The 13433-nt window shown below is 48.4% G+C and overlaps 1 protein-coding gene across 1 annotated transcript; it reads left to right on the top strand.

Annotated features, from left to right (window-relative positions):
• Positions 1-6266: 6266 nt before the first annotated feature.
• LOC132206242 (erythroid membrane-associated protein-like) lies at positions 6267-6824 on the top strand (the record flags this gene model as incomplete). Its single annotated transcript, XM_059639619.1, has 1 exon — positions 6267-6824. A coding segment is annotated over one exon (558 nt), but the record flags the coding sequence as incomplete, so codon positions are not given.
• Positions 6825-13433: the final 6609 nt, after the last annotated feature.

The following is a 13433-nucleotide window of genomic DNA, read 5'->3' as shown; positions in this document are numbered from 1 at the left end:
TCCCCATCGCCAGTTGTCCTCGAAAAGATGAAATGACATGTTTCATTAAAGTCACTGAGCCCACAGATGATGGCCTGACTGGCCTCTATCTGCACTGTAGCCTTCCATGATTCATGGTGAGCTTATAGTGACATTGTAAATTTTTAAAGGACCATGATAGTCCCTCAAACAGACTTGATCTGCTCATATTGGGGCTGTTTTCAGTCTTCAGAGATTGCAATGCCCTGACACCCAAGCCCTGAAGCCCCTGGATTTCTGGACATGGATGTAGTGGCAGTGAAAAGTTGAGCTCATTGATTTTCAATGTGGAGGTGGGAGGGGCAGCACTGTTTCTCTCAGACCCTCAGCCCTCCTTTCTGCTGCTGTGTGACGCAGTGACTCCTTCCCCCTGCAACCTGGTTCCTTCACTCTCCTCCCCATCAGTGCGATCTCCCTGTTCCAGAAGTTCTCTTTTCCCCCAACAGAATCCCTCACATTTTAGCTTTCTTTACACACATTACAGTGTGCAGCTGTACACAGTCAGATTGTGATACAGTTACACCTGCCACGTGCCCAAAGGGAATATCATGACATGAACACGCTGCTGAGAGGGAACGCTAATTCCCACCCACACTCTCCACCCATTCTCTCCTCACTCCCTCTCTCTCAGACTCCTCAACTCTGTCCCAGCTGATTCCTCCTCCTTTCCTCTGCATCCCCAATCCCTCGCCTCCTCAATCTCTCCCTGTCCCCTGCTTTCTCTCCTCCTCCTTGTTTCTCTTCCCCTGCCCTAAAGCTGATCTCCCTCGCACACTTTCACTCATCTCTTTGCCCTCATTCTCTGGCTACACTTGCTACTTTCTCCCTATCCTGTCTCGTACAATTCCACCTCTCTCCCACTTTCTGAAATATTATCCTCCCTTTGCCAATTCCCCTCATTCCCATTGTTTCTTCCACTCTGTCACTCTCGCACCCTCCCTACCCACCAGGCCACTCCCATCCTGCACAGGTACCCTCATTCGGCCGTTTCCCTATCCTAATGTACCCTTCTCTGTTCTAGTTTATTTTTCCCCATTACCTTCCCTCCACTTTATACCCAAGCTCTCTGTCTTTCACACTTCCATGCCCTCCTGCCTTCCTCCGATCCGCTCTCCTTCCTGCTGCCTCCCCTCACAATCACCAATTCTGGTCAAAAGGATTGAGGGATGTTTCCCAATGGATGGAGTTGGTCACAATGTGCCTGGTTGGTGAGGGATGGGGTGAACCTATGGGGATTGGGAAGATGGAGCAAAGCTATGACAATGCCTGAGGAGGGGGCAGCACAGACAGAAGACCTGCCCTGGTCCTGATGCCGCCTCCTGCCAGCTCCAACCCCCAGACTCACGAGGCCAAGAAGCTGCTTGACTCACTCGCTCCTCCAACCTCACCCTCAGACACCCTAGCCTTTGGTCCCTCTTGCCTCTCATTTAACTCCTGACTCACTTAACTTTTGCTCCCAATCACTGCGCATTGTTGACTTTTTCAGTTCGCTATCAATCACAACACCCTTTGTTTTACTCCTGTTCGTGTTTCTCTCTCACTCTGTCCTCATATGCTGTCTGTCCCATTCCTCTCACTCTCCTCTCCCCTTGCATCCTTTCTTTTCACTTCCCATTACTGTCCCTCACTCGCACTCTCACCCTCAGCTTCATGCTGCCTCCACCCCTCTCTGTCCACCACCCCACAGTCCAATCTTATTTCTCTTCACTGTCTCTCAACCTGTCTCTGCTATTCCCTCAAATTTTCCTCTCTGTCACTTCCCACTTCTGCGTCTCCATTTTTTTCACCTCACTTATGAATAATCTCATACTCACCCCCTCACAGTCTACATTACCAACTCCCCATCATCATATTTATTCCCACTTTCCCTGGGTCGCCTGTCTAATCTGGCTATCAATGCACCAAGGCAATTCACAACAACACAACTTACCCTAAAATATAATTTTAAAAAACTACAGATGCTGGAAATCTACAGGAGAAACAATTATTGCCATTTCAACTCAGCCGGTCTGGCAGCATCAGGGGATGAGAAAGCTGATTTACCATTTGTCGTCCAGTTGCCAGACAAGGTGCCACAGATGGTGAAGAGGGCTGTTGACAGGAAAGCAGTAAATAACCAAGAAGGACAGAGAACAGAGGGAGGAGCAACAGTTAAACAGACAAAGGGGTGGCTAAGGAGGCTGAAAAGCTGCTAATGGGGACCATAAGAAGGTGGAAATGGGTTGGCTGTGCTAAAAGTAGCCCATGTCATGGCAGACCTTGGGCTGTGGTAATGGGTGAAAAACATTGGAGAAGGTATTGAGACCATGAATTTATTGAACTCGATACTTATTCCTGAAGGCCAGAGCCCCCAAAGGTGCACTGGAGGCCATATGGGGAGAACTTTACAAAAATGAGGCAATGATATTGTTGGAGTGTGTGATGGGTCCAGCTCAGTCTGAGAGAGATAAAGGGCTGATGTATCTGAAAAAATCTCAGAAAAGCGTAAACATAATAGGGTAATAATATCAGGGGAATTCAAACTCCCCGTTCTGAACAGTAACAGGCAGAGTATGAAAGGCTCAGACAGGACAGACTTCTTAAAGCTTCTCCACATGACCTTTTTAAGGAAGTACTTACAAATTCCAACAGGAGACAGCGTTGAACTGGAATGGCTCAGAGTCACCAAAATGTTGCCTGGCTGAAACCTTTTACCCCTGAAGACACACTCAATAGACTGGGGTTGTTTTCATTGAGGCAGAGAAGTTTGAGGGTTGAGTCTGATGAAGCTGTACAAAATTATGAGAAGTATGATTTGTGTAAATAGGAGGGTGCCTCTTCCCTTCGTCGAAAGGTCAATAAACGAGGGACATCAATTTAATGGAAGGAGCAAGAGTTTTAGAGGGGAATTAAGCATAATATTTTTCAACCAGACGGCAGTGAGTGTCCTGAATTCAATGCCTGAAAGGAGACAGAAACTGTTACAACCCTTAAGAAGTTATTTGTCTTTCTTAATGAAAAACAGTCATGATCCATGGGTTAAAGTCATCTCCAGCCTTTTCTCTGTCTTTGTGTTTCTCTCTCGGATCACAGAGCAACATCTCAAGCGAATGCAACTTCACTTTACTTTCAGTTTCTGACTCAGGAAGTGAATTCACCTCTTCTCTCGATAACTAAAGGATTTTGTTTTTACTTTTATGTTCAACTTATCTGGAGATAAAGGTTAACATCCCACTGGACTTCTTACTGACTCATAATTGCTGCAGACTGGGCAGGCAATGGCCTCGTGGTATTATTGCTGGACAGTAATCCAGAGACCCAGGTAATGTCCTGGGGATTTACGTTTGAATCCTGCTGCAGCAGAAAATAATCTGCAACTAAGATTCTAATCATGACCATGAATCCATGTTTAATTGTGGGGAAATCTGGTTCAGTGATGCCTCTCAGGGAAGGAAATTGCCATCCTGACCCGGTCTGTCCTACATGTGACTCCAGGCCCACAGCAATGTGATTGAGACTTAACTGCCATCTCGGTAATAAGTGCGGGCCTTGCCTGAAATCCCCACAACCTGTGAACAAATAAAAAAACTAACATATTTTCACCTCGCAATTCTGCAGGTTACTTTTGTTGAATTAATGCTTTGTTTCTACAATTCTTCCTTGTGAAGACTCCCTTCTGTCTCACAAGTCTCGTGTCTCAAACTATCATTCCCCCTTGCTTTTCACTCCACAACCTCCCATTCATCATCCCAAATTCTCCTGTCCATTCTCCCTTGCCTCCCCTCTATCTCTTCCTCTCATCTCTTCTTCTGGTTCACCCTCACTCACTCCCTCCAGTGAAACAATCCCTTCTCATAATGCCCCGTTCTCTCAGAGTTCCCCTTCATTTACTCCTGTTCCTCACACTCACCTTCTCTGACCGCACCCCGCCATTGTCCCTCCACTTCCCTTTCACCCTCCATCATCACTCACACTTCCCCTGTGACTCTCTTACCTCACACTACACACCCAGTCGACTCCAGCATCAAAACATCACTCTCCCAGCCACCATGTCCTGATACCCACCCGCTCTTAATCTCTCCTCTCACTCACATTTCCGCCTCAGTTTCTATTCTAACTCATTCTCCTATCTCTCTCCCACCACAGTGCAAATCCCTGTAACTCACACAATCCCCGACTGTCCGCAACCCTTCAGTCACTCACACACTCTTGGTCTTCTCCCACGCATCGCCCTTTCACTGTCTCCTACCCTCTGCTTGATTCTCCTCCTCCCAGTCATGGCGTTCACCTCCACTTCCCTTCCCCTCTCCCTTACCCCATGCCTCTGCCTTCCGCCACACTCAGCCTCTTTAATCACCACATCACTCTTTCCTCCAAAGTCTTTGTCTCTATCCCTCACTATATTCTCCCCTTTGGACACGAGGCAGGGCCTCCTCCCCTCACCTTCCCTCCCCATCGCTCTTCCATGGACCTCCTTCTCTACCCCTCATTCCCTCCTGCTCTTGCCAGCTCCCTCCTGCCACTCCCATCTTTGACCACACATTCAGTCCTATTCTCCACATCCACCCCCAGCCTCTCCTACCCCTCTCTTCCCTCCTCCTCCCTTTCCACGCACGATTCCATCTCACGCATGTTCCCCTCCAGAGACTTCCCATCCCAATCCTTTTCACATCAACTCATTCTCCTCTTGGGTTGTCCCTGCCACATACTGTCCCTCAGCTAGACAGAGCATGGCCTTCTGCGTCCATCTCCAACTCTGACCCGATTCACCTATACACTCCTCACATCCACCCATTCCTCTCGATTGTTCATCAGTCAGTCCTCAATCACCTTGATTGTCCTCCTGCCAAAATTCACTCTCTCCTCTCCTTCGCTGTCCAATCTTTACTCCTTGTCACTCCACCTACCCCTTACTCTCTTGTTGCTCATACTCTCCAATCGAACCTCCCCATCAGTGCTTCTCTCTCCTTCCTGCTCTCCCCTTCCCGTACAATCTCAAACCATTCTGTCCTCCCTGCTTACTTCTAAAATCTTCTCAGCTCACTCTCCCTCACTGTCCCCTCCAGCAAGCTTCCCAATCTGGTCACTCTCCCCTCAACCTTGCTCTGCTCTTGCCCTGTGCAGTGCACTGTCCCTCAGTCCCATCTAATGTGTGCCCTCCCCTCATGCTCTCATTCTGTACTTTGACCTGCAGTCCCCGACCCAACCACCAACGGTCCCCTCCCTTCACAAAACCTCCACACCCTTTCCCAAAACCTTCCTCAGCTTCCGCTCATCCATCTTCCATCACGTCGCCCTTTTCTTCATTCTGAAGGTAGAAACTTCTCCGCATTTCCCCGGACTCTCCACCATGCTCCCCTCCACTTTCCCTAAACCTTCCTTACAAATCCAAACCCGCTGTAACGCTCTGTCAATCTCCCCATTGCCTTGCTGCTGATTGCTCCTGCCTCCCCTCACTGGCTCAATTCTCACCCACTCACATCACCTCACTCTCTCCTTCCTATTACCTTTGATCCAGTTCTGTATACAAATGGCTAGTCCTCCCTGTATTCTATGTGTTTCAGTTTGCCCTCCACAGTGCACTCCCCCTTGACCTTACCATCACACTTTTCATCAGCCCAATTCCCCGTTCTTCTCCTCACTCCTCCTGGATCTTCAGATGATGTTCCTCTCCCCAACCTGATCTTTCCTCCTTGACACTCAGTTTAGCCCTTCCCACCACTCTCATCAGAGCACTCAAATCTCCCATTGTTCAGCCCCCTCTGACAACCCCCTAGTTGTTCACACCTCTCTCTCTCAAACTGCTCTTTTGTTCTCACCTCCTCTCTCTCACACACCTCCTCATTCTTCACCCTTTTCCCTCAATCCACATCCCTCCACCCGATCTCACATCTCCTCACAATCCCACACTCTGTAACCTTTCATTCCTTGTCTCCCCTTCCTCTCCGTCTCTCCTCCATCTGCTCTTCCCTTGCACTTCATATCCTTACCCACTCCCCTCTAAATGAGGCCTCACACCTCCTCCCCATCAGTCTCTCTCCCTAGTCCTCCACCTTCCCAATCCTTACTCCTCATTCCTCCTCTCTCATCCCTTACTGCACTGACCCCGACTCACTGCCCTTTCCCTGACCCTCTCTCTCCTTCACACCCTCCCTTTCCGGTTCTCACCTCAGCCATCGCCCTCCATCGCTCAGCCCCTCACTCCCTGCTCCCCTCCGTTCCCCTCTCCCTCCCTCCCTCCCTCTCACTGACGGTGTTATTTGATCTCTCCCCCAGCTCCAGCCTCTCTCACTCTGGACCCGAACACAGCGCATCCCCGGCTCATCCTGTCTGAGGACCGGACCAGTGTGAGACTCGGAGACAAACCACAGCCGCTCCCTGACTCCCCGGAGAGATTTTATCCCTGGCTCAGTGTCCTGGGATCAGAGGGATTCACATCAGGGAGACATTACTGGGAGGTGGAGGTGGGGGTGAAGACCGAGTGGAATCTGGGAGTGGTCCGGGAGTCTGTGGAGAGGAAAGGGGGGATCCGCCAGCGGGAGGAGACCGGATTCTGGATTGTGGCGCTGATTCCCGGAAAAGGTTATTTTGCCTCCACCTGCCCCTCAGTGACCCCCTTCTCCCCGAGTGGGAATCCCCGGAAGATCGGGGTTTTCCTGGACTATGAGGGTGGTCAGGTGTCATTTTACAAGGCGGACACCATGTCCCATCTCCACACTTTCACCCACACTTTCTCTGACAGGATCTTTCCCTACTTCAATCTGGGACGGAATATTGACGGGAAAAACTGCGGCCCGCTGTCAATCTGCGGGATTAAAGGACACTGACTGATTCTTCACATAATCCCTGAGGCTGTGAGCTGCAGGAACCCGGGGACTTTGAGCCTGTAATGTTGCTCCACAGGCGGAAGGTGGCGCTACATGACGGTGTTGGAGATGAATCAGTCAGTGGTTCTCAGACTGGGCTCAGCGGTGTCTTTCCAGGGGGACACCAAACCATTTCACTGCAGGGTCAGTGGTGTCTTTCCAGGGGGACACCAAACCATGTCACTGCAGGGTCAGTGGTGTCTTTCCAGGGGGACACCAAACCATGTCACTGCAGGGTCAGTGGTGTCTTTCCAGGGGGACACCAAACCATTTCACTGCAGTGTCAGTGGTGTCTTTCCAGGGGGACACCAAACCATGTCACTGCAGGGTCAGTGGTGTCTTTCCAGGGGGACACCAAACCATGTCACTGCAGGGTCAGTGGAGTCTTTCCAGGGGGGCACCAAACCATGTCACTGCAGGGTCAGTGGTGTCTTTCCAGGGGGACACCAAACCATGTCACTGCAGGGTCAGTGGTGTCTTTCCAGGGGGACACCAAACCATGTCACTGCAGGGTCAGTGGTGTCTTTCCAGGGAGACACCAAACCATGTCACTGCAGGGTCAGTGCTGTCTTTCCAGGGAGACACCAAACCATTTCACTGCAGGGTCAGTGCTGTCTTTCCAGGGAGACACCAAACCATTTCACTGCAGTGTCAGTGGAGTCTTTCCAGGGAGACACCAAACCATTTCACTGCAGGGTCAGTGCTGTCTTTCCAGGGAGACACCAAACCATTTCACTGCAGGGTCAGTGGTGTCTTTCCAGGGAGACACCAAACCATTTCACTGCAGGATCAGTGGAGTCTTTCCAGGGAGACACCAAACCATGTCATTGCAGGGTCAGTGGTGTCTTCACAGGGGGTCTGTGTTCGATCACAACAAAAATTTCAGACTGATTTTCTTCAGACTTTCATGATACTGCAGTAATGTGTGTCCCATACATGATTTAAAAACGTTGAGAAACTGGACTTCGTTTGTTCAGATCTGTTCATAATGCCTGAAATGTCGCCGCTTTGTTGCAAAACTGGAGGGATGGAAACTCATTTGTCTGTGGTGAGGAATTTTACATTAGATTGGAAATTGTCATGGAATTATTTTAAAAATGTACATGGGGTTAGACTCTTGTAAGTCCTGATTTGCATCCTGTCAGATTTGAAAGTGGTTGGTGAGCTGATTGGTTGTGGAATTCATGATCAGATAATAAATAATAACTTTGGAAACAGTTTGATTAGTGCACACTGCAGTGCAGGTGGAATCACAGTTATCATATATCATTGAATTATTTCTATCTCTTCATTATCTACTGTGAAATTATTCTTCAGTCAGATCAATGAAAATGTCTGTTTTATAAAGATCATTTGCACTCTACTCTCGTAGAGTATTCAGACTGGGCCAATATTTTATATAACTTTAAATTATATTGGAGCACAGGAGAACATTTGAAAATTGTTTCTTCAATCAACAATTTCTGAGGTTTATTGAATCGAACGCAAGGTTTCCAAAAAATAAAGCTTTTGCATCAATCAACCCAAGTAGCATAGCGTAAACTTGTTGTTGATTTACAAATTTCTCCAGAATATGTGTCCTTACTGCTTCCCTTTCAAACTCATCTAGATTGTTCCATAAATCACTTCTTGTATCCAATGGACTATTTGCTGCTTCTGAATGCGACATAGTTTGCTCAGAAGGTTCAGTCAGAGCCGCCATTCTATGGGCATGAAGTGGGTCATGGGAATATCCTTTATTCATTCACGGGATGGGGCATCGCTGGCTCGACAGCATTTATTGCCCATGTTTAATTGCTCAGAAGGCAGTTAAGAATCACCAGATTGCTGTGGGTCTGGAGTCACATGTTGGCCAAATCAAGTAAGGTTTGGAAGTTTCCTTCCCCAAAGGACATTAGTGAACCAGATAGCTTTTTCCTAACAATCAACAATAGATTCATCGTCATCACTAAATCCTTAATTCCAGATATTTATTGAATTGAAATTAAATGATGGAAGACAGTTGTCAATGATGGAGGTCAGTTGTCTGATTTCCAGGGCAAAGCCTCTGATGTTCTGCAAGTGATAAATAATCAGAAACAGTGAAAGGAAAAGGTTAAAAGTGGTGGAGCAATAAACTCAAAATGTTATGAAAAGACACTGAGAGGTTTCTGTCGAGCCGGCAGCCATCAAGAGGAGCAATGCCTGGATGTGCACTCTTTGACAGATTGATGCCTTGACTGAGAAACAGCCCCTCAAGCCAGACACTGACTGAGAAACAGCTCCCAGCTTGAGCACTGATTATGAAACGTTAGAATTATTGAATTGTGGGTTATACAGCATGGAAACAGGCCTTTTAGTACAACTCGCCCACCCCTCAACCTCCTACACTCCAGCTAAAATTGATCCAGTCTATCCAACCTCTCATTACAGATGAGGAGTAGCCAGAGGGAGAAGAGAAAAGGAAGGGAGCGGGGGAAGGAGGAGGATTAGGGAGGGAGAGGAGGAGGAGGGAAGTTAGGGAAGGATATTTAGGGGCTAGAGTGGGGAGAAGCAAAGTCATAAGGAGGAGGTGAAGAACAGGAAAGAGAAGGCAGAGGGAGGAGGAGTTGAAGAGGGAGGAGGAGGGGCGAAGAAGATGGAGGAGAACGGTGAAAGAAGAGGGAGGAGAAGAAGATGCCAACGAAGAGGGTGAGAAGAGGGAAAATGAGTAGAGGCCAATGAAGAGGAGGAGGAGAAGGAAAAGTTGCTGAGAAAGGGAGAAGATGAGAAAAAGAAAGAATTGGAAAGAGAAGAGGTGAAAATGGAAGGGGAAGAATAGTAGGCCTGCCTGATCCCCACTCAGTGTACCCAACTCGTTCCCATCCCAAACCGTTCTCTTTCAGTGACTTAATTTGTCACCTCTTTCCGTTGCCCAGACAAATTAAATCCAGGCAAACCACCTCGGTCAGTTTCAGGAGCTGCGGTCTGAAAGCCATGTTCGATCTCAGCACTTACTAAATAAATTTAATTTTACTTTCGACGTTTCTGCACTGCTGAACACTTACAGCTAATGATTTCCCAAATTATTTTATCGAAAGACTTCGAAAACTATTATACAAAACTAGCCTTCTTTCTATGAGCATTTTCACAGTTAAGGATAATAAATAAAAGGTAGCGTTTTGATGGAAAAACAGGATCTGAACGTGGCGAGAGAGTGTGAACTGTGCACCAGAGGGTGAAGGTCCATCGAATGTTGACATTGTGGTCGGGGGTGGGGTGGTGGTGAGATGGCTGGATCGAGGTTTCTTTGAACTTTGTACTTAACCCAATGCCGATTCTAAACCCTGCGGTGAAAATCAGCATCGGAGAAGTCTATAGAACCGAAAGAAACTAATTCAATTCAATTTACTTCAGTTTAACTCAAACAGTACTCGCATAGTGAGACACACTAGCAACCAGGAATAATACTGCTGGCTTGTAAGAAAGTTACAGCAATGATATTGGTGAGATTAACATGTATTCAGGCAGTATTAATAAGGGATGGTTTATTGAAGATGTTTGAGATAATTTCTTGAAGCAATATGCTGCCAACCCGTCCAAGGTTCAGACATAATAGAAAGCGCCGATGCTGGAGTCTGAGATAAAAAGGTGTGGAGCTGGATGAACACAGCAGGCCAGGCAGCATCAGACGAGCCGGAAAGTTGATGTTTCAGGTCTGGACTCTTCTTCCCTGCTCCTCTGATGCTGCCTGGCTGCTGTATTCATCCAGCTTCACACCTTTTTATCATCATACAAGGATCAGACTACTCTGGGTTTGGTTTTGTGGAATGAGGTGGGAACAATGAATGATCTCACAGAAAAGGATCCTCAAGGGAAGAGGCATCATAGTATGCTAGAAATTCAAATTCAGTTGGAGGCCAAGAAACTGGAGTCCCACACAGACGTTCTGGGAGTTCAGCAAAGATAATTATTCAGGCATGAGGACAAATGCGACTATCATCGACTGCGCAGGAAGACCAAAAAGGAGAGCAGTTCATGATCAGGGTCAGACATTTGGGGAGATGTTCAATTCCTCCAAACTAAACACTTCGTGCGGAGAGAAATGAAGCTTGTAAAATTGGATTGCAAACTACACCTATGGCCGAGCATGGAAATGGAAGATAAGGTAGAGACAAAAACTGAGGCAGACCACATTGCAAAGGCCAGTGGCAGGCTGGAAGAGTGGGAAACATCTGAAGATCAATAAAAGGTTCCTAAAAGTAATAAAAAGAGAAGAGGCAAATTTTGAAAAGAAAAGTAGAGCAAAATCGAAACATGGACAGCAAAACCTTCCTCAACTATATCAACGGGGAGAGAGCAGCTTAAGTGAGCGCTGGTCACCAGGAGAACGAAACTGGTGAATTCATACAGAAATGGTCACGAAATCTATAGCTTGCCTCAGTTTTCACAATGACGGACACTAATACCCGCCCAGTCGGAACAGGTAACGGTGCAGAGCTTATTGAAAGGGAGGAACTGAGAACAAAAATCATCACTTGGTTTAAAGTCATGAGTATTTTTCTGTGGGGCGGGGAACGGTGGCGGGCGGGTGGTTGAAAACAAACATGTCCCCAGGGTTATTGGAGTTCACGAAGGGATCAAGGAAGACGGAGCTAAAGTGGATGAAAAAGATTTGAGATTCTCCATGATCAAATGGAATAGTCGAACAGATTGGTATCAGTGAAGGTCCCAGTCCTGTTCCTGTGGATGTTTTCACCATTCACGGACACAATTGGCTGTATGACCTCCTCCTGAAAGCCAAACAGCTTCAGTAGCGGGAAGCAGATCGAAATCACTATTTTCACTTTGGTTCTATTTCAGTAAGGATTGAAGTGCAAGAATGGTGAAGTTCCACTGTAATTATTTTGGACCTTGGTGAGTATACTGCTGCGGGACTGTGCACAGATGTCATCCCATATGGCGCTACATGACGGTGTTGGCGATGAATCAGTCAGTGGTTCTCAGACTGGGCTCAGTGGTGTCTTCCCGGGGGACACCAAATCATTTCACTGCAGGGTCAGTGGTGTCTTTCCAGGGGGACACCAAACCATGTCACTGCAGGGTCAGTGGTGTCTTCCCGGGGGTGGGGGGGCACCAAATCATTTCACTGCAGCGTCAGTGGCGTCTTTCCAGGGAGACACCAAACTATTTCACTGCAGGGTCAGTGGTGTCTTTCCAGGGGACACCAAATCATTTCACTGCAGGGTCAGTGGTGTCTTTCCAGGGGGACACCAAACCATTTCACTGCAAACCTGCCGAATTCTCACATCCTTCATCGTGTTGGCCGTCCTACTTTTATTGTTTTCAGCGGGGAATCTGTGATTTCCTTTCGACAGGAGGGCAGCTGGGAGGCCGGCTGCGGCTGTGCTATTTGTCTCTTATATTTGGACTCAGACAGTAAGTGCCATTTTCTGGCTTCCTGAATTGCTGCGCATTTCCATGTTTTTTGATAACTTGGATTGCTTCTGGGAGTCACGATAAAAATGTTCCATTGATTGTATTTAAACTCTCACCAAGCCACAGTAATGCATGTCCTGCTCATGATTAAATCACACCGAAAAAAACCGATGTTGAAGCGCGATGCTGGAACAGAACGTGCTGCTGGTTCACGCCCGCCTGTCCACCTGCCTGGAAGGACGGGAGCCTGGGACTGTCTGCTGCTGCCCGCAGAAGTTGCTGGCCTGTATTTCTTCCCAGGCAGTGTCCGAGAGACTCGGTTCCTGAAGCTCGGACTGACCTATTCTGTCTGCCTCTGGGGAGGCTTGTCCCTGGACCCTGGACTTTTCCTTCAGTGCGGTGGATTCAGGCTTGTTCTGGACTTACAAACTGGGGCCTGAACATTTATTTGTGAGTGTTTGTATTGTGGGGTCCCTGACCTGGAACTGTTCGGAGTCTGGGCCCTCTTTCCATTCCTACTTCCAGACTGTGGCCTGTACCATCTGCCAGTGACTTGCTCCCCTCCTCCCCCACCCCCAACCCCCACCAGCCCCTCCCACCAAACCTCGGAAGACCCGAAACTCATGATGGACCAGGAGAAAGGGAGACTGTTTGATGGGGGAGGGGGACATTAGGACAGTGGGGATATAGAGACATCCCTTGTCTCCCCCCACCCCCTATGCTCCCAGAAAACGGGCCACTACTCGGGGTCAGAGGAACAGGGGGAGACCCCACACTAACAACACCTCTCCCAGGGATCGGGGGGTAGCGCTCCCTGGGAAAGCCTTCTGTTTCCTCGGCAGGGGAGGGGGTGTGTCACGAATCCGTTCCCGCCCCACCCACCCCCCGCAGTCCACCGCAACTGGGCCAGGCACCTCAGCCCTTGGGGTGCACATAGCTGCTGAGATTCTGCCCTCGCCACAAGATCTAGGAGGCGGTGAGGTGCTGCCTTCGCTGCGCTGCCTGGGGATTGCGGTGGGGGATAGTATCCCTGAGGGCAGTCATAGAACATAGAACATAGAACAGAACAGCACAGAACAGGCCCTTCAGCCCACAATGTTGTGCCGACCATTGATCCTCATGTATGCACCCCCAAATTTCTGTGACCATATGCATGTCCAGCAGTCTCTTAAA

The sequence above is a fragment of the Stegostoma tigrinum genome, chromosome 34 (assembly GCF_030684315.1).
Source record: "Stegostoma tigrinum isolate sSteTig4 chromosome 34, sSteTig4.hap1, whole genome shotgun sequence".
NCBI lineage: Eukaryota > Metazoa > Chordata > Chondrichthyes > Orectolobiformes > Stegostomatidae > Stegostoma > Stegostoma tigrinum.
The sequence above is the reverse complement of the archived record's forward strand: the minus strand, read 5'-3'. Positions and strand labels throughout refer to the sequence as shown.